This window comes from Convolutriloba macropyga, chromosome 7 (genome assembly GCF_964194025.1).
Source record: "Convolutriloba macropyga chromosome 7, txConMacr16.3, whole genome shotgun sequence".
NCBI classification, from domain to species: Eukaryota; Metazoa; Xenacoelomorpha; order Acoela; family Convolutidae; genus Convolutriloba; species Convolutriloba macropyga.
Window position 1 is genome coordinate 21,417,086 of NC_134474.1, and position 25,794 is coordinate 21,442,879.

The following is a 25,794-nucleotide window of genomic DNA, read 5'->3' on the forward strand; positions in this document are numbered from 1 at the left end:
ATATATTATATTATATATATATATATATATGTATATATATATATATATATATATATATATATATATATATATATATATATATATATATATATATATATATATATATATATATATATATATATATATATATATATATCCGTGGATGTGTGCGCGCACGTGTGTGTGCGTGTGGGTTCGTGTGTATACTTCTCAGAGTTTTGAGAATATCAGTTTGACGTTTTTTAAGAGATTCGCCATGTAAACTTTTAATAAAGAGTTCTGCAATAGTGATTTTCCATTTTTAATGTTTTGTCAAGTTGACGATAACGTAGTTTTCTTTAAGTGTGGATCATTAAACCTTGATTCCTTTCGGAATGTGAGATCCCATGTCTTCACTTCAAACGAACAGCGTCAAGATGAATGGAAGATATATATATATATATATATATATATATATATATATACATATATATATATATATATATATATATATATCCGTTCGTCTAAATTTGTATGCATCTATTTTTTTATATATATATATATATATATATATATATATATATATAAATATTTGTCAGCATCTATATATATATATATATATATATATATATATATATATATATAAATAAAATCAAACTTGAATTAACAAGCTAACAATTTTTAAAAAAGAATTCTTAATTGAAGTTTGCAATGGCTTCTTCAGCACAAGGTAACGTTATATCAAACGCAAATTCAATCCACATTTTACTTTTTTTTTGGAAATTTTAATTGTTCCGAACTCTCAGAAAATTTTTGGTAAAGGTAACACTATCTAAAATTGCTACATACCTGACTCTATATAGTGCATGTGTTGAGTTAAAATGTAACATGAAATCTTAAAAACGTTTTTTCGACCCGCGACAGGAAAACTTCTATTTTCAGTTCCTTGTGTGGAAAGATTCATCAACGTTTTTATACTGATACCCTGAGGGGAGGACAAAACAGCAGTAATAAACGCATAGGCTATTTTCTTTCAAAAAATACTTATTGCTCCAACCCCCACTTTAATTGGGAAGTACTATATACTCAACTGGGTACTTTTTTGTTAAGACCTTTTAGCCGATCGATATATTCATCGTAGTGAGTTATGAGTGATATCAATAAAAAAAGCACGTACATCGTACACTAGTGAATCGAAAATTATTTTTTAGATTTTGGTTTTTTACAGGGAGTTATCGAGTTTTAAAGTTTTGTGGATATTCGGCTGTTTTTATTCACGTTCTCAGTAATTTTTGCTAAAATTTGGCACAATTTCGCTAATATAAAAAAATAAGTCCAAAATATTAACTGATGAATGTTATTGTTACCCGTAGAGATAGACAAACATTAATGAATTGTTTAATTGAGTTTTTGTTCGGCTAAAAATTTTGATAAAACTTTCAAAATTTGAACTTTTTTCATGAAAAATGGCAGAAAATACGCTTTTTGGTCCCCTCTGTGAAAGTTTGCCAGACGTGGTGAACAAGAACTTTTGACACAGTGTCCTTAATCTCCAAAAAAACGCTAGTTGAAATAAGGCGCCCTATAAAAGACTTCTGGATTTAACAAATTGCCGTTTTTTGTGGCTTTAACTCGATAATTATACAAAAAGCATAGTTTTTTTTTCAAACATTTGAATAATTTCACTATTCAATGGCAAACATTCGGAACACATGGGCGGTTTCGTTGGGCACGCGGCAAAACTAGGGACAGGTTTTGATACTGTCATGGATTCTTAAAATCAGAAAATTCTTGTTTTTTATTTTGGTGCCAACATTTTTTCAAATTTTTCTGCTATTGTTTAAACAATATTTATGACACACGGCTCTATTGATGAAAGCTCCAACTTACGTAAACATTAGGCGGAATGTAGATGTATTTTTGTTTTCAGAGAAACCTAAAAGATTTTATGGCTTGAGTAAATTTTAGTAAAATTTAACTGAATCCTTTTGTTTTGGTTTCAATTGCTATACGTTTTTACAGTCTGATTTCTAAGTCCGGCCAACCAAAAAAACCAAATAGCTTCCTGGAGAGCTGTAAGTGAACCTGTTACCATGCATTCGGTTGTCACCTATTGTCTCTTATGTCATTGAATGTATTTGTTTTTTTAGGATTTTTCGAATTAGGATTTTTTGAACATGTCATTTTTCTTTTTATATCAGTCAACTTTTTGCTTGTTCCCAGTAAAAACAAGTCAAATTTTTTTTCTTATAGAATATAAATTAATATAAGGCAGATTGATTTAACAGAACGTTTCCGTGCTTTTGGAGCAAATTTTGGTTGAGTTTCATTTTTTTTTTCATTTTTGAGAATAATTGCCCCTTTTCGCTGTTGTTTTTGTTTCTTTATTAAATTGTCACCTTTTATTCATTAGTAAACAATTTGACAGATAAAATATTGAAAAAATTTGTAACTGAACACAATTATTGTTTTCATAACATATGGTTTTAAGCGCTGCAACTCCGTTTCTCTTGCAGAATTTGTTTAATCTTTCTTGTTTTTGCGCCATATTTGTCGATAATTTACGTTCTCGTTTGCCAAATATGGGTAAATAAAATTTTAGTAATTAATATCGGTATATGTCTAATGGTTTTATTGAGTTTCAATTAAAATTTTTACAAAAAGAGTAAAAGTATTCTTCAACTTATACCTTTTGTTCTGGTTTGCGTATTTTCATATTGTACATTGTTGTATCATTTTCGTAATTTAGCCTCCTCTTTGAAAAGTCACTTTAGTGTATTGTTGAATCAATTAATAGGTTTTCCTGTTGCTTAAACATTTTAACTGATATCTTCAGGGCTTAGACAATTTCATGCAGAAGAACTTTGTTAGATTTAGAAACTTTTCAATTTTTGTGGATCCTATTGCTGTGTTTTTGTGATGGTTGTTTTACAAAGAGACTTTATGATGATCAAAGGAGACGTAAGTTATGATTTTATGTTCTCTTGGCTAGTATTTTATAAATTTAATGGCTTCAATATTGTGGTTTCGTGAAATTGTTTGTGAAATTTGTTAGTTCAGCTTGTATTTAATGTTATTTTATAGTCTTTTGACTTAGTCTCACCAATAACAGTCACAATCAGTTTTCCAAGAAGTTGCAAGATAAACTGTCTAATCTTTAAGTCAAAATCTTTTGTTGGCTATGAATTTTGAAAATACTTGTTTTTTAAAAAAGACAATGGATTTCTGAGATTTGCCAATCTGATTTCTCTTCAATTGTAACCTGGCATCTCTATAGGTAATTCTCATCCCTTATCCATTGAATTACAATTTTCTGTTTATAACGGTTTTACTTACCTAGAATAGTCTTTGTTCTTGGTACAACGAGTTTTCATAAAATAATAGTGATTTTTGCGTAATCGCCCCTTTTGTAGGTTTTTGTCTTCTTTTCTCAGTATTACAAAAAAGGACAGTTTTCTGATTGTTTGAAAGAAACGCAATCAAAGATTTTTTTATGTTTTTAGTGAACAACTTGAGGTTTGATTGGTTGGGACATCGTTTTCCTGCAAATTTTTGTGTTCAGTTTTTTCCTTTTTGCCAAAATTTTTCATTTTGTACTCGTATGACATATCCTGGACAATGAAAGGTCTCAATTGCTTTCTACGGAGTTAAAAAAGAATCTTTCTATGATTTCATTTGATGCATAATGCTTCTAATCAGTTTGAAATTAGTTTTTTTCAAAAAAAGCAATATTTTAAAAAACTGAGCACTTTTGCTCATTTCTTGTCGACTTGTTAGCACGTCGCATTGAGTAAAATTCTCATATTTTTTCTAATAAAGTACAGGTTAATCTTCTCTGTATAAGTTTTATCTGATGTTATTTAGATTTGGTTATTTTTGGTTTTCAAAAATGGACACCGAGTTTTGGTCGTAATTAACATTTGTAACTGTTTGATTTTTATCGCCGTTTTTTCTGGTAGACATATTATGGTAGTCACAGGTCTCATAGCCCACTGAGGTAGATCGATTGTTTTTTTCATTTAGTAGTTTGTTGAACGATATGTTTATTTGTTAATTTTTTTCTTCCTCATTTGGTTGACAATTAAGTGGAAAATGTAGATGAGCGGGGTCGGAACTTTATGTGCGAATGCACATTACCGAGCCTTCCTGTTATTATAGAAATTCCAATCATCTAAGTTTAATCAGAAAGTTATTGTTAATTTATAATTTTCAGATTTAGAAAAATGTTTGATAATGGTGTACGTTAATTACAATGGCGTGAATTTATAAGGTGTAGATGGTTGTATGGGAGTGGGGGCTGAACACGAAATTAAAGTTGTTGAAATATTTTACTACCACATAGCATTTTCTGAGTGGTCACTGAGAAGTTAAGAGAAGTGCATTTCTCACCTGCACTCGACTTTCCATTAAATTTAACTGCATTGCCAGAGTTTCTCGCACGAACACGTCCGGATAGTGAGTCCTGTGAAATGCCAGTTCCAGCTGTTCTAGCTGCCAGTTTGTAAAATTGGTCCTTGTGCGTCGCCTTTTACTGTCGTTAGGATCACACAGGTCATCGCTGTGCATGTCAGCATCCAAGTCCTCCGCGCAGAGGTTCGAGTCCAACTGGGAACCATCGTTTTTGTCCTCAGATTTGAAGCCAAATGTTTCCGAGTGGCTCACTGGAGAGGATTTTTCAGTACATTCTTCGGTTTTGCATTTGGAGTTTTTGTCTTTGGAAAAAGTCGCGCCTACAAAATGGAAAAATGGAACCAGGAAACATGATTTAATTTCCAGTTTTACGTACGACCAAAGGTCAAACCTTCTTGGCAAATGAACTGTACCATTTGTGTGTCCCAGTATATCTGACAACTTAACTATCATTTGAGTTAGGGATGCTTGTATTGAGATAAATTACTCTTGAATAATGCGTCCCCCCTTCCCGCCCCATCCCGACCCCTCCTGCTCCAAAACACAATTCATTACAAAGCATATCTTAATGTTTTTGGATATCCCGGTTCGGAGTTCCTACACTGAGCCTGTGGAGGGTGCATTCATTATTTATATTTGAAAATAAAAAAAACGGTTTAGTTTTTTTATTTTTATAATTTTTAATTTTTCCTTTAAATGAAACGGTTATTTTTTACCGTCTATTTGCGACCATTTTTATCAACAGTGCAGAATCACACTTTAATTTGTCCACACATGCTTACAGGAAAATCGAAGAGCGCGGGGGGCTGGTTGAAGTATGGTTTAACAATGAATATTTGAGTTCCATTTTTTAAAACAAAGCACTGACCTTTCTTACTTTGTTTTGTTTGAACTCCACCGAAAGCTTTGCATGACTTTTCGCCAATCGCAGAATCTTTTTGTTCAGCAACTTTCCGCTCAATCACACTCTGGTCGCCCCTGTGTTGCTGCAAAAACTTCAAATGATGTTGAAACATCAAATTGTACGCGTTCAAATTAAACGCCGCGTTTTCCAGAATTCTGGGCGAACTTACTCCGCCCATAATTGACGGGTAAAACTGGGCTACTGAAGAAATGGGGTTTTGGTTTGGGTTCGTAACAGGAGTAGAGCTTGGAATCACAGAATTATTGGTCGAGTTGTTTGTCAAAAGGGAATTTAATTGATGGATTCCTGCTAGAAATGAGAATTGATTTGGGTTCTGACCAATTGGTAGCTTTGGGTCAGTCATTTTTTGATATTAAATAATTTAATTTATGAAAACTGTGTGAGTTTAATGCCAAATTATTTATAAAAATTGTAATATAATAAAAAGTGGGACTTATTAAGGATTTTTCTGATGTTCCAGAATGCAACCAAGAATTGAGCTGCTCTTGATTTTAAATTAGCCTGTTAAAGAGTAAGTGTTCAAGTGCTAAGTTATAATAGGTGTTCTTTTCAGTGGAAAACAAAAGGAGCCTTTTTAAACGCTAATTTGTTTATTTTCTGATTTGCGAAAGCACAGCCAATAAAATTGAAGCACCTTTTTGAGATACCTGTTTAAAATTAAGATAACAAATATACTCTCTTTTTAGGGGGAGGGGTGTTGTTTTGTTTCGTACTATAGATAGGAAAATAATATTAATAAGTTGGGATGTATAAACATATGCTCCCTTCCTAAGTTAATTAACTTTTCACCCAAATTTTCACTTTTTTCCAATTTTTCACTTTTTTCCCTTTTTTCACTTATTTACTTCATAAGATACTTTATCACTTTTAATTACCACGCTTGGTTATTTTTAATAATCCAGTAAACATTATAACAGGGTAGCGTAATTTATAATCGTTAGTGCGGCAAATTACGTTAGCGTTGGAGCCCTCTAAAATATTTCAGTTACGCTTATTTTTGTCCCTCTTGTCTAAATGAATTCCAGAAGGAAATAGTCCTAAACAACTACCTGATAACTTTCTAGTCAACAAAAGGACAAATATTTAATTACTCACAATCTCTGGGGATGTATTAATGACGAAGTCAAATATTTGCTACTCAATAACAACTCCAAAATTAGAAAAAAAGAAGTTCTCTGAAATCTATTGCCTGATAGTACACACATGCGGTAGAATTTCTTCAAACAGCAAGATCGAAATTTGAAATTAGCAAAAGTAAAAAAAAAATCAACTTAATCTAAGCCAAGTTGGAGAGATGTGAGGAGAATAAATGTTTCAAATTGAAGATTTTTTACACGTGATGTCTTTTCATGTGTGGAAAAATTGGCAATTTGAAAGATTTGTCATTTTTTCTCGTCAATGCGAAGATAAAAAAAAACGAGGCTTGACTAAAGCTATATTGGCTATGCTAGTTTCTGCATTTGGTAAAATCTTGCATTTGGTACATTGATCTGAAACTTTTTTCCAAATTATGTTTTTGTTCGCGACACAGGGGCTTTTTTACACTTCATATTTCTTGCAGGTATATGTTTAAAAAGACAATATCTTCTCAAAAAGTTTCAAAAATATTTTTAGTTCCAAATGGTAAATTGAGAAATGACTTAAAAGCATAGCCTGAAGACTTCGGAATCGGCCCAGGTGTCAAATTTTCAGAAAACAAAACGAGAAATTTTGCAAAAATATATTAAAAAGCGACCTTTGAAATCCGCTATCACTTTATTTAGAATTTTTCAAAAAAGAGACTGCAAAGTTTTTATTATTGATCTCACCATTTATAATCATTCTCGTTAATTTCTTTGTTTCAGACAAAGAGATTTAAAAATTGTATAAACCGCGAAAAAAACTACAAAAAGCAAAAAATGAAGACTTAAAAGTACAAAATCATTTACAATCTTTTCAACAAAAGATTCTAGAAATTTTACACACCCAAGAACAGTCCTTAGGAAAATTTGCAAAAAGAATTTTGCCTGACAAATAAGCCATGCTTAATATTAACAGCAATAATAATAATAATAATAGTAATAATAATAATAATATTAATAATAATAATAATAATAATAATAATAAAAATAAAAATACTTAAAAAAATAATATTAAAAATAATAATAATAATAATAATAATAATAATAATAATAAAAATAATAATAATAATAATAATAATAATAATAATAATGATAATAATAATGATAATAATAATAATAAAAATAACAATAATAAAAATAACAATGATGATAATAAGAATATTAACAAAAATAATTAAATAAATAATAAAATTAGTAATGATAATATTAATAATAATAATAATAATAATAACAATAATAATGTAAGCGCCGGGCAATAAAACTTTTTTCGAACTCTTAAGTTATTAAAGGAACAACTTTAGAGAAGCATGCTTACAAGCAAAGTTGATTCACTATATGTCGACCTATTTCGTTCTAAACATTATAACTCGCATTACTTCTTATCTTAGTTCAGGTTAATACGTCAGTTCTGCAACGGAATCATGATGTATATTTGAAATATTCTATGGATAATCTAAATGGATAACCACCCACTCCTGACGTTAGTTTTACATCGAAAAAGTAACGTCTTGAAGTAATGTCGGCATAGTTTGGTTCAACCAACCAACGCCTGACAATTGACATGTACTAAGAAATGCCAGCTATAACAGAAAATAAACCAAAACCACCAAGGAGCAGAGAAATTGATGTATGAATGTTAATTTGCCAAAATTTGCGGGTTGCCGCAATCTCACTTGACCAACAAAACACTGTGTCTTGCTAACGTGCAACTTGTAATTCATCTTAGCATCGATTTGGTCCCGAAAGTTTAAGTAACTTGAGAGAAAAAAATAAAGATCCTCTGATATCTAATTATTAGGGCGACAAAAAGTTCCTCTTCTTTGACCACACGGACGATTTATAATCAGTTCATTGAAAGTAAAAGGCTGTTGGAGAGAGATTTAAAGTTCACGGAATTGATTTTTTCAAATCAAAAAAGAGATGCTGCGAGTCCTCTATGGCTTTGGCCCCAGGGACTTACGAAGGACATTTTTCCTTGACTTGACCAGTAATTCAAATCGCTTATGGCAAATCACGGATTATTCTCTATGAATTATGTTGTTTTTTGAACTTAAATGTCCCTCTTAGATTTGTATTCAATCATAAACAGTTATCAACCCATAGGGATACAATTTTTTAGTTTTGACTTTCCCAAAATTGAATTATTGAGTTATTTTTTAAAACTTATATGATGAGTTGGTTAGAACTGACTGATTGGGTCTCGCAAACAAATTAGTTATTCAGCAAAGCTGAACGACTTGTTATCTGAACTAATAAAGCAACGTCAAATGCAGTGGTGATTTACAGTGTAGCAGATATACAGTCCAAAAAACGAAATGCATAACTTTATAACCCGAGAGCTTACAAAGGCTAATAATGAACCGGGTGGTAAAAAACTTTCCTTGTCATTGATAGAAAGGCAGTCAATACATTTGTTTTGCCGTGACAGACAGTGGAGTACAAACTGCTGTCAAACATTGAACGAAGCAAACAGCCAACGAGGCAATTGGAGTTGCACAGTGCAGAGACAATGAGCTGCCAACTGTGCCTAAAACAAAACCACGAGACAGCGTCAAAATGTGGCGTCAAAGTAAACGATTTGTGACTCGGTCACGTAAACCTTTAACGTGATACCTTTAAAATTTGGAATCCTAACAACCACACGATATTCGACGGGGTGAAATTTTCATGAACCTAGAAGCTGATTGGTTGGCACATGTTCACAGACAGACAAGCATGGTGGATCAGCGGAATCTGACACATCTCTTTAAAGCAAGGCTGCAGAGCCAATTGATAAAACTTCAAGATCTGTTGAAGAAACTTTCTAGGTCTCAGTTAAGAATAATCAAAAGCAAAACAAGGACAACAAAGGTCAAAAAATCAAAAAAGCAGAGAAGCGTGAAGCTCTAGGAAAGAGTTTTTAACCCCAAAATGCATCTGGGGAAAATTGTATTAAATTTGAAGCAAAACAAGCTATAAATGTAACTGCATCGTTTGGAAGAAGAAGGTGCGCTCAAACTGGAATACCAACAGAAAGCACTTGATGCCAGAGACTCTGGTTCTGATTATTATACCGTGCTTAGTAGAAGCTGATTGCTTTTCAATTGGAAAATTCCAACAAACAAGGACGTCTTCGACTGGCGTGACGAATTAGATAAAATTGCAAACTCTTAAGATTGTAGTTTTGATCACACAAAGAACGGGCACGACAACTATCTCGCTGTTTTCGATCGAGAAGACGTAATTAAATCCAGATCCCCAGGTGGCGAGCGTTGCCGACTTAAACATTTTCCCAACCGGACTTAGCGCAATGTACCGAGCACAAATTGTCAGCTACCCAGGTTGAAGTTAAAATATATCTTAAAGAAATCAACTCGAAGGGCCGGAATGGTCGATTATGTTTGTAAAAACAATTCATAACCGTGCCTTCCCCGCAGAATTTGAGCTACTTAAAAACATTGCAGTCTGACTAGACAAGAGCGGCTATAGCAAGTGTGGGCTACTCCAGAGAGCTATTTGGGGAAGCTTGGGCGTTGTTGGGGCGGAGATGTGGCCGACTATACCTATTTGTTGAGACACAACTTAATCATTCGCGAAATCAGAAAACAATTGGAATGCATGATTCCCAAAATTTTAGTCAGTTATTGAACAACCATCAGTAACGTCAGTGTTCTGAAGCACCACAAATACTAAGACGACTTGCTATATTGTTAAACACTGCAAATCGCGTTGAAAAGCGGCCATCTAATCTGAAATAGAAATAATGGATCTATGTAGATGAAACCGAGGAGGAAAAACCGAATCTTTGTCTCCTAGGAAATTGGTTATCAAGAATTCCACTCGATAACGAAGGCGTGTCACAGCGCCCGGGGAACCTAGTGAAGATTATTGACGAAATTTTGAAAAAATAACGCAATTCTCGGAGTACTCGAATTTTAGCGCGACTTCAAACGTAAAGGAAGTGCAGCCAACGAATAACAATCACTGTCCATTAGCCAACAGAAATCAAAAGGTTTGTAACTTCCTATGTTCAAGAACATGAACGTGAATGATCGTTATACAGCTGTTGGGAAGCAACGCTTTTGTTACGGAAATCTGGGAAAAGGAAATGCAATCAATGATTGTAAAGTCAACACTTGTGGCCTAAGAGGAAGTACCAAAATGCACAAGCAATCGCTACACTCAGGAAACTAAATGGATGAGAGGAATCACGCAGTCAACGTAAGCGCAACAACAATCGTTCAAAGTAACGGAAATATGAGCCTTCTTCAGAGAGTTCCAGACTAATGTCAGAGCGGTAGCTACAGGTTATTGCTCGATGTTGGATCAACGGTATCATTCATCAATGAGAAGTTGAGAGCCAAAAATACCATTGATACGCTTAACATAGCTGGCATGTCAAAGCTGGATACATAGCGAAACCAAAGATTTGCTGACAGAAATTGTGACGATAAAAATGAAGGGCCCTTTTCCAAAAGTACATTCAATCGAAGCGTTCGTTTGGGAACCACGAAAGACGATTACAATAGGCTGGAGCAAATTTTTACCACTCGAATAATCTCCTAAATAAATCGTTCAATTTTAATAAATCGTTCGGCATCATTTTTGGTCAAGATGCTCATAAGCTACAGCGCCCATAGGAGTACAAGATAGGAACACGAAGTAAACCTTTCGCCGTTCTAACAGAGCCAGGTTGGGTAGTCAGTGCGACCTTGAAGGGTAAAAGAAGGGGAAAAGTTTTTCGTTTCCCCTCCACAGAAGATGTGAAAGTAGCAGAAATATCAGAAAATGGTGGGACAAAGAAAACTATGCTTCAAAATTAACGTCGCAGTCATTCAAGGAAAAAACTTCTGGCACAAAAGATGCCAGAGAGTACAAAAAAATCACAGGCGAGCAGTCTGAAATGTGAAAGTTTTGTAGTAAACCAGAGCCCAAGTGTCCGAACAAGTACAGCTCAACGTAGGATCAATTTCAATCATTGGAACGAAGATTCCAAAAGGATCCAGACTTGATAGATTTGGGTTTGTATCAACAGGCAATAGATACAGACGTAATAAAACGATTCGTAAAGATACTAGACGCATCTAAAGTGAAATGCACCTTTGGAACCAAAGGTATCTGTCACACCATCCAACGCTCAACCGAACAAGCCTGGCAAACTAAGACGTGTTTGCAACGCCGCATGCATCAAAATACAAAGACGTATGCCTAAACGACAAGCTACGAGCAGGAACGGTTTCACTGCACGAGTTGACTGGAACTATTTTTCGATTCCATGAAGGGCTAACATCACTGACAACACACATGTATTTAATCTATTCAGGATTTTTTAGTGCTCTGCAGATTTTTTTCTGAAATTTCAGCTTTGTGGAACTTTGGTTTTTGAAAAACAAACAATAGATGGCAGACATTGCATTTCACTGACGTCAATGATAACTGAGTCCCATCAAAAATACCACAACAAAAAAGAAAAAATTTCTGAAACTTGGTATCCAACCTATTTCGTTTCATGGAATGGAAAAAATAAAGAGTTAAACTACCTTTCAATTCATCAAAATACAGGTTTTCATAAAGCATGAACTAGATTTTGCACATAGAGTTTCTTGGCTCATGATGATTGAATCTAAACCAGTGTGTTTTAAGTCGATTTATCTTTTTTGGCACACACTATCCGGGTTTTTTTACAGCTTCGAGGTTAACTGGGCTAGAACTGTATTTTTCTGCTCGCAAAACAGACTTACCTTATGCTGGTTGACTAACCCAAGCAGGAAAACACTGATGGAAAATTTCAATTCGAGTCTTTTCAGTCGGTGATTGACGGAAAAAACACAAAATTGATTTTGGTCAGCTGCATCCCTCTTGGGTTAAGAGTTTTCTTCAAGATAAAGTTTTTGTCAGCAGCCGGAAGTATGTTAGATGTGTGTATTTCTGTCGAGTGTGCTGATGTCAGAGTTACAAAATAACTTCTTTTCATCTCTTTATTTGTACGTTTTCTGAGCGTATTTGTCAGCTTAACTGTGGTTAACATCCTATTTAGCTGCTGTGAGCTACATATTTCAATAATTTTTTCAACTCTAAATCCTAACCGGGAAAAAAGATACATAAAAACAAAACGTTTCTTAAATATCTAAGAAATAGATATAAACAAAAAGAAGATAAGAAGGAGGAAAAAACATTAAAAAAAACAATAAAGAGAGAAAAGGGAGTTTTTTTTAGTTTTGTGGGAAAAAATTCTGTGGCAAATTGCTCCATTGTGAGAACTGTGTCTCGTTATGTAGAGCTGTATCTCGTTGTTTGAGCTCGAAATCGAAATCGGGAGAACGAGTCTGGGGACCCAATCGTAGTTCACAATTTGAAAGTATGGCTTTACATAAATTTCATGGCGCCACCTTCAACTCAACGCAGATTCTCGATTGGGACGAGTAAAGGGTGTTGGTTTGCCTCGCATATGGGCACGTATAGGAAGTAATTCGGAAGCGATCGCAATTTCACAGGTTGTCTTCGCAGTACAGCGGCTTGATAATAACTGAATAGCTCACATGGTGCATGAGGTGATCTTTGAGTTCACTTCACGGTGCGTGCTACTGGTACTAGCGTTTAAGTAATCGTTGACGCGGTCGGGCAACGCGAAGAAGTACTAGGAACTATGCAAAAACTGTTCCCTTGAGCAAAGATTTATTGTGAAATGGACATATTCCAACGGAGGATTGCGGTGCCCTCCTTCTTCTGTGTATTCATTCTCCGTGTTATTGTGCAACTGGAAGGGATGGGTTTTGAGGCATGTTCAGTTGGAGTGGCAATATAATTCATCCTTTCCGAGACATGTATACCATCTCAGCGTTGACCTGGAGCGGATCCGTAAGCTTATGGTACTGGAAGTTGTATCTAATTGCTCTATGAGAATACCTCTCTTCTCAAGCAAATTGACTGGGTCGTACCGTTCGAGATAAAGTATGAGAACCCCGTGCTGGACTGAATGTGGGCATCTGATTGCAGAAGCGGCAGTTCCTCACGCTACTGGCTTCCGTGCTGGTTAAGGCCCGTGGCGTTGTTGTCGGAAGATTTGGAAATGGGAGACTTTTGTGGGGTCGATACTTTCAAGGTGAGGGGTCAGCGCAGGATTAGTTATCTTTTGATAACATCCAAGGATATATAGGTTACTGAGTAATATGATTATGCTGCCTGTTTTCTGGATCTGCTCTTGGAGTAGTAGAGTCTATGATAGTCATAGAGGTAGTAGACTCAGGGGTTGTCCTTGCGTTTTGAGGAGACGGAGGTTTCACGCGAACACGTCTGGAGCTTCCAAGGTTGTCAAAAACAGTTTTGTGGGTCAGTCGTTCTGCCTAATCAGCCCAGGAAAGTGTAGTTTGGGATGATTTTTGCCGGATAATAATTAGAGGCTCTAGCGGGGAGACCTGTGACTGAGTCATAGTTTGAATTCTTTGAGTGGAATTTCCTTACATATTGCAAGAGGGAGTTCAATCATTGCGTCTGAAGAAGAAAATTAAGAGTCAGCTGGTTAAGGAAATGGATTCACCCATGAATAGATTGTGGAAGCAAAAGACTGAAGCTGCTGGATCAAAAGAGTTAGAAGAGTTATATACCGGTACTTGGTAAAGTTTTGAATAAATCTTCTGGGATCTCGTGACAATCTGGTTCATTATTGTCAATGAGGTCATGTGAAAGACAGAGGGCCGATGTTGGCTTTTTATGTGATTCAAATCAATCTAAGTGCACAGATTTAAAATCTGGTTTGAAAAATTTTTTAAGGGATGTCATCAAATACATCTGTAACTCTGCTTAAAGTTTTAATCATCTATTCATATTATCTTGGTGTGTTATCTTGGTCATACTCATTTTGCAGTTTCTATTTTCAAATTATGGCTCTGACTGTTCAAATGTCAAGTTCATTATGAGTTGATTACAGTCCTCTCGTTTTGGCGTTGTAGTCAAAACTTAAAGGGTTAATGATTTGTTAAAAGTTGTGAACATGGTTACAGTTTATTAAATTTGTGTCCTGTTTCGAGTTTGTGATCCGTTTCTTAGTCGTCAATTACTAGTGCCAAATTGTTTACTGGTCTTGTTTGTTACCTGAACCCAGTTCTGATTTCGCAAGATCAAACTTTTCCATCATTGCTGTGAGACATGTTTTCCACAATACCGACGGGCCAAATACCCCGTGGAGTCATATCTTCCAACATCTATACAACGCCATCAACTTCGAGAGGCTTCTGATCTTTTATCCATTTGGGTCTCCTAGCCATTGTGGGTATAAACTCGCGCAGGAGTCGTGACCCAAACTGATGTGAAAGGGAAATACATTTCTTCCAGTCCTTGTTGTAAACTTTAGTGATTGACAATATTGACGGCAAACGTTTGTGAGGTCGACTGATAAGAAAATGGTTAGGCGTGATTGATTGATAAAACAAACCGTTGTCTGGAACGTTGATCAGAGGCCTGCTCTTCAGGGTTTCTTCGATTTGAGTTAGGAACGAGTGAAATGTTTCTTCGGTCAACATTTGAGAGCCAATCACTGAGTAGAGAGTTCGTTTTTGGTTACTGCACGAGTCTTTCACATGCTCCTCCGAAGTGGGATGCGTATGGTGGGATGAAATTCCATTCGATGGTCTCTTTGAGTAATCGTTCAGTGATTTTCTTGTGGTCGAACTGGTTTACTTTTATAAAGAGTTCACGAGAAGCGCCTACGAAGATTTTACCATTATCGGAGACAATGAGGTGAGGGTTTCCTCGACGGGCAGTAAACCTCAGTATCGCTTGAATAAACAAATCAGTGCTTAAATGGTAAGCTGTTTCTAGATGAAGAGCTGTTGTGGTAAAGCAAATGTAAATGCAAGCGTATGGTTTTGGATACAAGTTGTCGCTATCCTTCATAGCGAAAGTACCAAATAAATCCACACCCGTTTTATGACAAATAAAGTTTTCAGTATTTGGAATTCTAAAGTCTGGCAGGAGTGTCATTCGAGGACGCAATTCTACTGCTTTTTGTTGACGACAATCGAAACATCGGCTGATTATTGATCGTAAGGTGGTGCGAAGGCTGATCACAAAAAAGGACTGCTGAACAATGAAACGGCAAGTGTCAAATCCTGTATGTCCATTGTGGTTCTGAATATCTCTAAACATAAGAAAAGTTAGATGCTTTTTGTCGCTTAAAATTACTGGTTTTGTAAATTTTACCTCAGTTCATTTGCTTTTGCAAGACATCCATTAGGTCTTATAACTCCGTCGTGTGAAACGAAGGGTAAGAAATTTTTAAACTTAGAGTGTGCTTGAACGTTTCGGTCTTTGCGAAGACAATCTAGCTCTTCGTCAAATAAGAGTTCTTGAGATTGCCTAAGTGGATAAATTTTGCTCACATTGACCGTTTTTATGGTCAAGTGGAAACTCATCGTTGTAGTTCTGAGGTTGCTGATAAACAAAATTCAAATGCAGACCAAGTTTAAATTTTTCAAAGCTTGAGAACCTTTTTGGGTCAATGAGTGGCTGGTTTGCCATTTAGTGATCCATTAAAGCTGACAAAAGGTAGTTTGGCACGTTTGTCGGAGGCCAATTTGTTGGGTCATGTTTCAAGAAAAATGACCCGTTAAACCAACGACATTCCGGTTTGAATTCGTTTGCTTTTAACCCTCTTGTTCAGTCGTCAGCTGGATTCAAAACACCTGGAACTTGACGCCAGTCTGATGGTGAAGTTGTTTCAAGAATTTCGGCAACTTTGTTTGCTACATACATTTTGTGTCTTTCTTTGGAGTTGCAAATAAACTGTAGTCTCGTTGCACCAAAAAGTCGTTTTGCTTATTGTTACATCGAGCTGTTGCTTTATGAAGAAGGCTACCCGAACTCCAATAACAGCTGATGCCAGTTCTTGTTTAGGTATGCTTTGCTGTCAATTCGGGGCAACTTTTGATTTTCCCATACCAAAATTGATTGAACAAAATGAATTTGTATACTTTGTTTTTAAATATGCTACGGCACACATTCCTTTTAGAAAAGCGTCTCAAAAGATATGAAGAGTTGATTCTTTAGGGGTCTTTTTCTCCTCGAATAAGAATTGTGGTATTTCGATACTGGAGATGTTTCCATTTTCTGTCATTAGGGACTTCAGGGTTGCATCAAAACCGATAGGTAAAAGGTTGTACCATTGTTTTCCTAAACGCCAGGCGTCCTGCATGATTGTTCTTAACCGCGCTATGAAGTGCGCAATAAACCCAATTGGTTCCTAGATGGATGAAACACTCTTCAAAACTTTTCTCTGGGTGGGGTTCTCTAGATCAACTTTTTTAAATGTTTCGCTATAAATATCGAAAAAGGGTCTCTAGACGCAGACCACTGTATTCTTAATTCTCTCTCGGTATCAGTTGTTGACGGCTGATCGTCTTTTTCTCCGAGTTTAGGAATAGGCAGAATGGTAGACTATTTTGTATCGTTAGGATTTTGGGGTTCTTTAGGGATTGACTACATTGTTTCAAGTGAATTGTAAGACCACTTGGATAAATTGAAACCTCCTAGCAAAAGCAAATTTTCAGATTCTTTGAAACGAAAATTGCTTCTTGACTGTATCTGTTGCCTGATATAGGTCGTCCATCTAAAACGAACGTAAGACTGCCTTGGCTGCTGAAGGGTACTGCTGACAGTTGGCTTCAGCGGTTTGTCGTAAGGCGAAGTTGCAACACGCGGGTGAACACCTTGCTCCAAAAAAATGCCTTCTAAATTGGAAATAAATTATCTTTTCGCCTTTCTTCCACAGAAATTTCAAAAACTTCCGGTCCTGTGGTCAAACACCTCTCTGCATAAACATGCTTCCAATTTTTCTGCCTTAACCTGCAGATATCGCCGGTCATGTTTTGCATCAAGTCAGGCCCTGGCATGAGTTGGTAATTTAATGAGACACCATGATATTTTGATGCTGCGTTCAAATTTTTCTTATTTTTGATTTGTTAGGGTTTATGACAGGGTGATGCGAGTGTGCCAAATGCTTGGAGTCGTTCTATCTAGTAGAACTTCTGCAATGTACTTCTTTTTCATATCCTCCTCGATTGTTTGCGTGTACTACTCTAACAATTCCGGGCCTCTCTCTAGTCGTTTAACTAGGGCGTTGAGTTGTTTGGAGGCTAAAAGGAAATTTTTTTGGCAGGTTGGGTTTGTTTTTCTATAAAAGTTTGTTATCGTTCTTCCTTGAACTCTACAGTAGATTCCAAAAAATCTGATGCGCGTTTATCGGTCTCTGATTTTGTGATGTCTTTATTGGACGGCAAGTTTTCAACTTTGTACCAGTTGAGTACTTGTATAGAGTGTCGTCAGTTTCGCAGCACTCTCCAGACTCACTTTTGACAATTTGAGACTGGCATGTTACTGCTGAAGGTAGATCAGTTTTCCTTGACGCTGATCATCCAAGTTCTGTTTGAATAGCTCTTGCGGTTTTTGGAGGACCATAGTGAATCTGTCTAGTTGCAATGAAATGAAAATTGTCACATCCAATCAAAATAGAGACCTGGTAGGTGTCGACGTCGGGGTATGTAATATGTTTCAAGTGATCGAATTCCTGTCACACTTTTTGAGTCCATTCTAAGTTTTTTTGGGGAAACTCTATGTCGGCCGAAACGTGTTTGTCTTCTATATCAAAAGCTTGGTTAGAACTCATTTCTTTAATCGAAAGGTTAACGTTGGTGAATGTCACACTTTTTGTTCCATTGATTCCTTTGTGTAGTTCTGTGTGTTGGGTTTTTTCGTCAAGAATGATTCCAAATGAGGAAGCAGTTTTCTTTAAAATAATTGATACGGCGCTTCCATTTTTCAGAAAGCGTACGTGTTTACTGACTTACCATCCCTTGTAAGTGTTCCAGGGGCATTTGAAGGAGTGAAGGACGTTCTGATGATCCAGCGGTTTTGCAATGTGTTGAGTTTGCTGACTGACTAGACTCATCGTGTAAGTGTGTATGATGACGTTTGCTACAACTTCTGCAACTCCATTTTCAGGCAATTGAAACAGGCTTGGAGTTGATAGATGGCGTCCCTCCGCTGCTTAACGGACAGTTTTTTGAATTTTTTGCACATGCGTATTCGGTGGTTGCCGTCTTTGAACAGAAACAATGAAGCTCTGCTGGTTTGAGGAACGTTTTGGTCTTCTAATTGTTGCTGCTGACTTCTGGAACTCTTGAACTGACTTTGATGTTGACTACGTTCTTTGTTAAATTTTGAAGTTGTCTGCATGTCTGAATTCTTGTCTTGCGTGGATACATATCTTGATCTTCCTTGAATCTTCCATATCTAGAGTGAGTGTTCCCATATTGCGAAAGATTGCTCCGCAGATTTGTTTAGTCAATTTTGCCCAGCTTGTTTCGAGAAAAAGATTCGTAATTCTCGAAGGTTGGAGCAGTCAAAGAGAGCCATTCGACGAACTGCTCTAAAGAGAGCAATTCGATCTGATGTTGTGCACAAGGTTTGCTCCAATAAACTAGTTGGCAATTTCTGTATCGCAACTTGGGTATTCATAGTTGATTTGAGGCCGTGTTCGTACTCCAGGCGTGTAAAAGTGTTCATAAAGTCGGTAATAAAAAAACAAAAATTGTCAAAACTTTTGGGTCGCTGGGCTGCCGGGCTTGGAAACAATTCAAGTTTTTCTAAATAAGCATTTAAGATGACACTAGCCTTGCCATACTTTTTCCATAGGTCGGCCAGAGCTTAGTGATAGCCTTGAACATTGCAACCGTAGACTTTAACCAAGCTCTTTGCTTGTCCAATGAGAGGTGATTGTAGATACGTAACCTTTTTTGTAGTGCTGAGTGGCCTTGAGTCAATGACAGACTCAATTGACTGTATCCAATCAGTCCAAGTTAGTGGGTTGCCATTAAAGGTGTTGAGTTTTTGTGTCGGGAGAATTCTTGAAAAGATCGGGGTAGTGATAAATTGTTGCCTATGAATGTGATCTTGACAATTTGCCAGACCAAATGAGGCTGAATGTTGTGAAAACGTAGTTTGAGCAATTAAATTTATTGTAGTTGATGCATGGAAGGACAAATTTGATGTTTTTGTAATTGGAAACGTTGCCGTTTGATTGCAACTAAGCGTTATACCTGTTGCAGCTGATAAGGTTTCCTGCGGAATCTCTCTGTGTTCTGATTTGTTTTGTAGTGCTTGTTGTTGGATGTTTGTTGGCCATCTTGTTTGTGTATCCGTTGAGTTGTTGAAAAGATCAAAACTGATTTTTAATTTTCTCTGAGCCCCGTTAAGTTTTCTGGAGTCGCGTTTGGCTGCTAATGTCTCATCTAAAAACTGACAATGTTGTGATTCGTCGAGATTGAGTGGGATAAACTCATTAGTCTCTCCTAGCTCAGTTAGTAACTGCTGAACTTCCTTTTCCCCTTCTGTGAACTCGTCGTATGGCAGATTATCATTAGTTGAAATGTCTTCGATCAGATCGTTTATGCTCAAAACGCAATATTTGTGAAAGTTACGCTGATTTTCAACGGTTTTGGCAGGCATGATGAACTTTTATATATAAAACTCCGTAGGTAAAATTTTTTTTTAAAGAAAATGGCTGCTTTAAGTGTGCTCAATAGAATGTTTGCGGCTGTGTTGTCTACTGTAATTTTTGGCTGACAATTTGGTGTTGATATTTGGTCACAAGAAATCTGAATTACTACGTTGAATATGTAAGAGATCTTTTGACTTTGGGACATTTGTCTTGCTAACTGACCAGTGGCACCTCACGAAACCTGGGGACATCAATTAGAGATTTTAGAAGTAATCTGTTATCTCACATGTAGTTCAAGAGGCAACTCACAGAGCCTTGTGAACATTTAAGGTAAAGATGATTTGTGAAACTTAAGTTGAAGTAGAAATTTCCAGGTTGAGCAGATGTTCGTACAAGAAATCCGTTTACAATCGTAAATTTTGCAGTGATCACTGCTAGTCAACGTTGTGTTATAATCGTTGTACAGAGTTTTTGGTTTGATAAGGTTGTGAGGTTTGATAAGATTTGAGCGACCACATTCGTTAAAGTAAAATGATCTTTAGGATTGAAGTATTTAGCGCCTGATATATGCTGACTGATTCCTCTGTATTTCCAATTGACTGAGCGTTTGTGAATACGAGTTCTGTGAGACATTTTTTCAGCAATTTCATTTACGGCTGGTCATCACTGTTTGTTTTCGTTTCTTTCTGGTATTTCTATGAGATATATTTCTTTGGTTAATTCGGTCAAAAAATTTGCAAATTCCATCAACTGATTTGCGATGTCACTTGGTGTTTTGTCTGAAGTTTTAGAGCCGTCATAGAAGTCGCTACCGCTAATAAACAGTATAATTTTACATTACTAATTGATGGGGGAACAAAGGTATATACATCTTTGATGGTTGCGCCGGAAAGAGATAGGATATTCAGGTTTCCAGATTCCAAATGTCTTCCGTGTGAATCTGTGATCAATATGAACTTAGTTTCGGAAGACTTGAAAAGATGATATCGCATGTCACATACCATCAATGGGCATCAAGACAATATGTGAGTTATGATGTAGAGGAAAGATTCTGGGTGCTCAGGTGAAATGGATTTGAGTTGCTGCTGCTGGAAAACCTAGTTAGCCAGAAAACCTGCTGCAAAATACTGCTGCTGGTTGGTAGCTGCTGGTGTGAAATCTTGGTTTGCCATGAAAACTGCTGCAGAATGCTGCTCTGGGCTGGTAGCTGCTGTTGATGAATCCTGGTTGGCCGTGAAAAACTAGGCGCTTGAATGACGCTTGTCTTTGTTTGCTGCTGCTGGGAACCCTGATTCTCCAGGAAAACTGCTGCAGAATGCTGCTCTGGGCTGGTAGCTGATGTTGATGAATCCTGGTTGGCCAGGAAGAACTAGGCTGGGGAGTGTTGCTTGTCGCTGCTTGCTGCTGCTGGGAAACCTGGTTAGACAGGAAAACTAATGCAGAACGCTGCTGCTGGTTTGTAGCTGCTGGTGGGGAATCCTGATTTGCCAGGAAAAACTAAGCTGGAGAATGCCGCCTGTTGCTTGCTGCTGCTGTGAACGCTGGTCACCCAAGAAAACTGTTGCACAATGCTGCTGCTGGTTTCAAGATGCTGATGTGGAACCCTTTTTGGCCAGGAAAAACGAGACTGGAGAATTCCGCTTGTTGCTTGCTGCTGCTGGGAACCCTGGTTAGCCAGAAAAACTGCTGCAGAATGCTGCTGCTGGTTGGTAGCTGCTGGTGTGAAATCCTGGTTGGCAAGCCAAAACTAGCCTGGAGAATTCCACTTGTGGGTTGGGATGCTGAGCGACCGGAGAAGAAGGATGGTTTGGGTAGACCAAAATTTGATTGGGGTGCCACCACTGCCTGGCTGGGGGTGCCGTCCGTAAAACCACGGGGTTCAACCTCTGAGGATGGGTTGGGTAGACCGAAACCTTGCTGGGGTTCGTTCACTCCCTAGTTGGGGGTTTTGTCCGTAAACCACTGGGTTCGACCTCTGACAATGGGCTTGGTGGACCGAAAGTTGGTTGAGGTTCCTCCGCTCCCCGGGTTGGGTGGGGGTGCCGTCTGTAAACCACGGGATTCAACCTCTGAGGGTGTGTTCGGTACACCGAAACTTGGCTGGGATTCCTCCACTCCCTGGTTGGGGGTGCCGTCCAGAAACCACGGGGATCGACCTCTGAGGATGTATTGGGTAGACCGAAACTTGGCTGGGGTTCCTCCAATGCCTGGGTGAGGGTACTGTCCGTAAAAAAACGGCAGGGTGTTAGAACAATATTTGAAAAAAAATTGATGGGGTGCTATGGCTTTGGACTTAGCTTCGAGTGTTGGTAGGCTGTAGTCAAGGGTTCGTGCCTTCTAACGTTGGTGCGCCATGTCATCAACAACAACCATAACTCTGCTGAAAGTTTTAATCATCTATTCATATTATCTTGGTGTGTTATCTTGGTCATACTCATTTTGCTCGTTCTATTTTCAAATTATGGCTCTGACTGCACAAAGGTCAAGTTCATTATGAGTTCATTACAAGGGACAAACATAACAACCATAGACTGTTGTTGGTAAGGTAATTGCGTTTTTTTTATTTTATTTATTTTGTACTGGTTACAAAATTTTTATTTGTAGATTTTCTATTTTTTTCTGGTTAGTGAGTTACTTTCAAGTTGTGAATGCGACTGTATCCTTGAGTAGAAGTGTCTTATTTTTGTTTTTATCAAAACCTGCCTGTAAAACATGAAATTTGAACTTTTAAAAAAACATGAAAGGAGACCTGATTTGAACATTCGCGCTAATGTTTTATTTGGCTGAATAAATTCTTTAGGTTTTAAGTGCAATAATCAATAATGATTAGGTGATAGATTTTTTGTGTTAAAATATGCGTTTTGGTTTAACATCCTATCAAGGTGACAAAGTTTCCTGTATATCGCGAGATTAAAAGCGTAGTCAATTTCAGCCAAAACAACTCTGGTTACCAGAGAGTTCATATTTGTGTGATTACTGATAAATTTCCGATTCCTCTTGTATGAAAAAATCATTTCGGATGTGAGCTTTGTACGAAAAGAGAAAATGAGGGTGGTCTATTTTTGTACAATGAGATGTGTGACTCGAAACATTTTAAATTGTTTGCCTGCATTAAAATTTTAATGCCCTCCCGATATGGTGTGGCTGAGCATGGCATCGCCTCAGTACATTTAAGTAAAGATATAGTAAATAGTTCAAATCGGTTTAATTCCAATTTGTTGTAGATATAATCATGAAAACGGCTAGTATATGCATACAGACAGCATGTTAACGGCCGCTCTTTGCTTAATTATTGGCATGAGTTGTAGTAAAATACCTGTCGTGCGAGCTTGTGATTAAGTTAAATAAAAAAATCTACAGCTGTTGTTTGGTTCCCAAATAACAGGTCCTTTAATTATTTTGATTATTGTATTTGCCAATATATCCTGGACAAATATCCCATTGATTTAGCATGGATTTTGGAATCCAGTTGTGGTCTAAGGGGTTATAAAGAAGATTTCCGTGTTTCCAAACGAACAGTCTCAAGCGGTTAAACTGAAACATACACTGTCGAGGTGCTAAATTAGACTAACAGCGCGGATCATCTAAGAGGTCACTTTGTTTTAGTTGTGTTTCATAGTGATATTGAATTACAAGTCTCAGTTGAGCAAATTGTCACTGAGCTTCGATTTCCGTGGAAGGAAGAGTCTTCCCGTATTGTGAATATATCAATTGCCTTGATCATCAAAGCAATAGCCTGTTTGAAGGACTATTTCAAGGCAGACCTTTCATTGTCACTGAGTTGTCCATAAATGGGGAAAAAATGTAGCTTGATAGTTGTTATTTGTGAGAAGATAACCACTTGTGCTAGTGAGTTCAGGAAATTTTGGCGACTAACTTTACCTTTGCCGACTTTATTTAGTAAGCACAGTGGGTTTGAAGGAATGTTTATCTTTGTCAACTAAACATCCGTCAATTCGTGCTTCAGTTGCTCGAGTGGCACTTTTCACCTTCAGTTCTGGTATTTCCTTTAGTATGCTGTCGTTGTAATTTTTAATTTGGGGTCTTCATGGCTTCCCGGGTCGAGGTGTACACCCGTATTCCACCGTCATTAAGCGAGAATAAGAGTGTAAAGCCGATTTCACTCTTAATTAGCAAGGATAAGAGTGTAAGAGTGTAATTTTGAGAAAATTACACTTTTTTGTACACTCTTTACACTCTTTAATACACCCTTATTACACTCTTTATTCCACTCTTTATTACACTCTTGAGCGAATTAGGTGAAAAAAATTTAGAACTTAATGAAAAACTTTTGTTAATAGCATTTCAAAGAAGACAAGTTAGAAAGTCTATTTTAGCACGTTTTGTTGCCCTGATAATGAATTTTTTGAGGTTGTGTAGAAATAAAAGCCAATATATTGATTTGTATACGGAAATTTAATGAAATCTCCAATTAGGTGAAGAAAATTTTGAACTTCATTAAAAACGTTTGTTAACAACTTTTTGAAAAAGACGAGTTGAGAAATCTATATTAGCCCGTTTACACCTTAATTCCACAGTTAAATCTTTTTTACACTCTTAAATTACACTTTTTCCACCCTTATTAAGGGTAGCACTAACGGTGTAAAAAAAATTTTTTACACTCTTTACACTCTTTTCCCCGTTAGCTTTCGGTAAAATCCTCGGCTCGGGTTGTGGTTTTGCTTTTTGTTTCCGGTTGTCGAGATTTTCAATTGGAAATCATCAACTGTGTACATTTTTGAGGATTGATTTTTATGTTGTCTCTCCTTGGTGCTTTTCATTCCTTCATATGCTATTTTGAAGTAGCTGCTACTGAGATCTTCTTTGGTGCTGGCAGTCTTGTAAAGTAATTTTTTTCTCGTTGTGTATGCTGTCAATGCAGAAGGTTATGATCATTTAAATGATTTTCATAAAACAAAATACATCTTTTTCGGAGGCACCGAGGCCCCCTGTTTTCATATACAATGCGCCCCCTGAGCCAAAAATATAAAGCAAAAATGTGGTTTCATTTTTGCTAATTTTAGTTTTACAGCTTGTTCATCTAAGCGCCGCCGGTGGTTTTTCAGAGAAAAATTGAGGTTTAATACTCAGGATAGGAATTTTGATAGATAACCTGAACTACTTACGTTTGCGATTTCAAATGTTATTGGAACAGTATCTTCTGGATTTTGAAATAGATAAACAGACTCAACAGAAAATCTTGCGATTGCGTGTTTTTTTTAGGGAAAATTTGCGGATTACTCAACAGGTCGCCAAAAGAAGTCTCAAGAAAAATAGATAACAGAGTGCAGACTGAAAGACGGTTTTGCGTTTCCGACTTTATTTCAATGATACTTCTGGATCAATAAAAGTGTTCAGTTGTCCGCGAGAAATACAAGCGGAAAGGCAGCTAACTGTTTTGACTCCAAAAAGAAATCTTTTGATTCACTAACAAAAATACAGCTGTGCCAGGAGGAAGTTCTACTGGGCGGACTCCGAATTTTCTCTAAAAACTATTTCCGGCGTCAATACCAAAATGAACCCCATATTCCTATAGACTACTACTAATGCTACCAATCCGTCTCGTCTGGTCGCTGTTTAGTTACTGAGAGTTTCGAGCTGCTTTTTTGTCGCTGAACTTGAGCATTTTATCGATTATTGTGTGTTTTCTTCTTCGATCAATTTTGTTAGAATAATTTCTGCAAAATTGGGGCTTTCCGGGTCACCCTGTTTACGAGGCATAAATCTAACTTTGAGTCAAGATGTATTTTTGTGGGTCCGATTAGCAGCCTTATGTTGCTTTGATTGCCCTTTGTGAGGAAAATGTTGGCCTCGAGAATGACTATCCGGATTCTCTGTATTTTGACAGACAAATGGTGGGACCCTCACAACACCCGTACACTATGTTTTCGGTTTGGCCTCTATTACTG

At 36.8% G+C, this 25,794-nt stretch overlaps 3 protein-coding genes across 3 annotated transcripts in view; 1 reads left to right on the forward strand and 2 right to left on the reverse strand.

Annotated features, from left to right (window-relative positions):
- Positions 1–25,794, reverse strand: part of LOC142342696 (phospholipid phosphatase 1-like) — a 518,061-nt gene that overhangs the window by 489,942 nt on the left and 2,325 nt on the right. The window lies entirely within an intron of this gene.
- Positions 1–25,794, forward strand: part of LOC142342692 (germ cell-less protein-like 1) — a 295,739-nt gene that overhangs the window by 174,361 nt on the left and 95,584 nt on the right. The window lies entirely within an intron of this gene.
- Positions 4,315–5,822, reverse strand: LOC142342979 (uncharacterized). The gene is made up of 2 exons (XM_075394661.1): positions 5,237–5,822; positions 4,315–4,688 (listed from the first exon to the last, which is right to left on the reverse strand). The coding sequence occupies exons 1-2, from the start codon at positions 5,634–5,636 to the stop codon at positions 4,315–4,317; spliced, it is 774 nt and encodes a 257-aa protein (XP_075250776.1). The 5' UTR covers positions 5,637–5,822.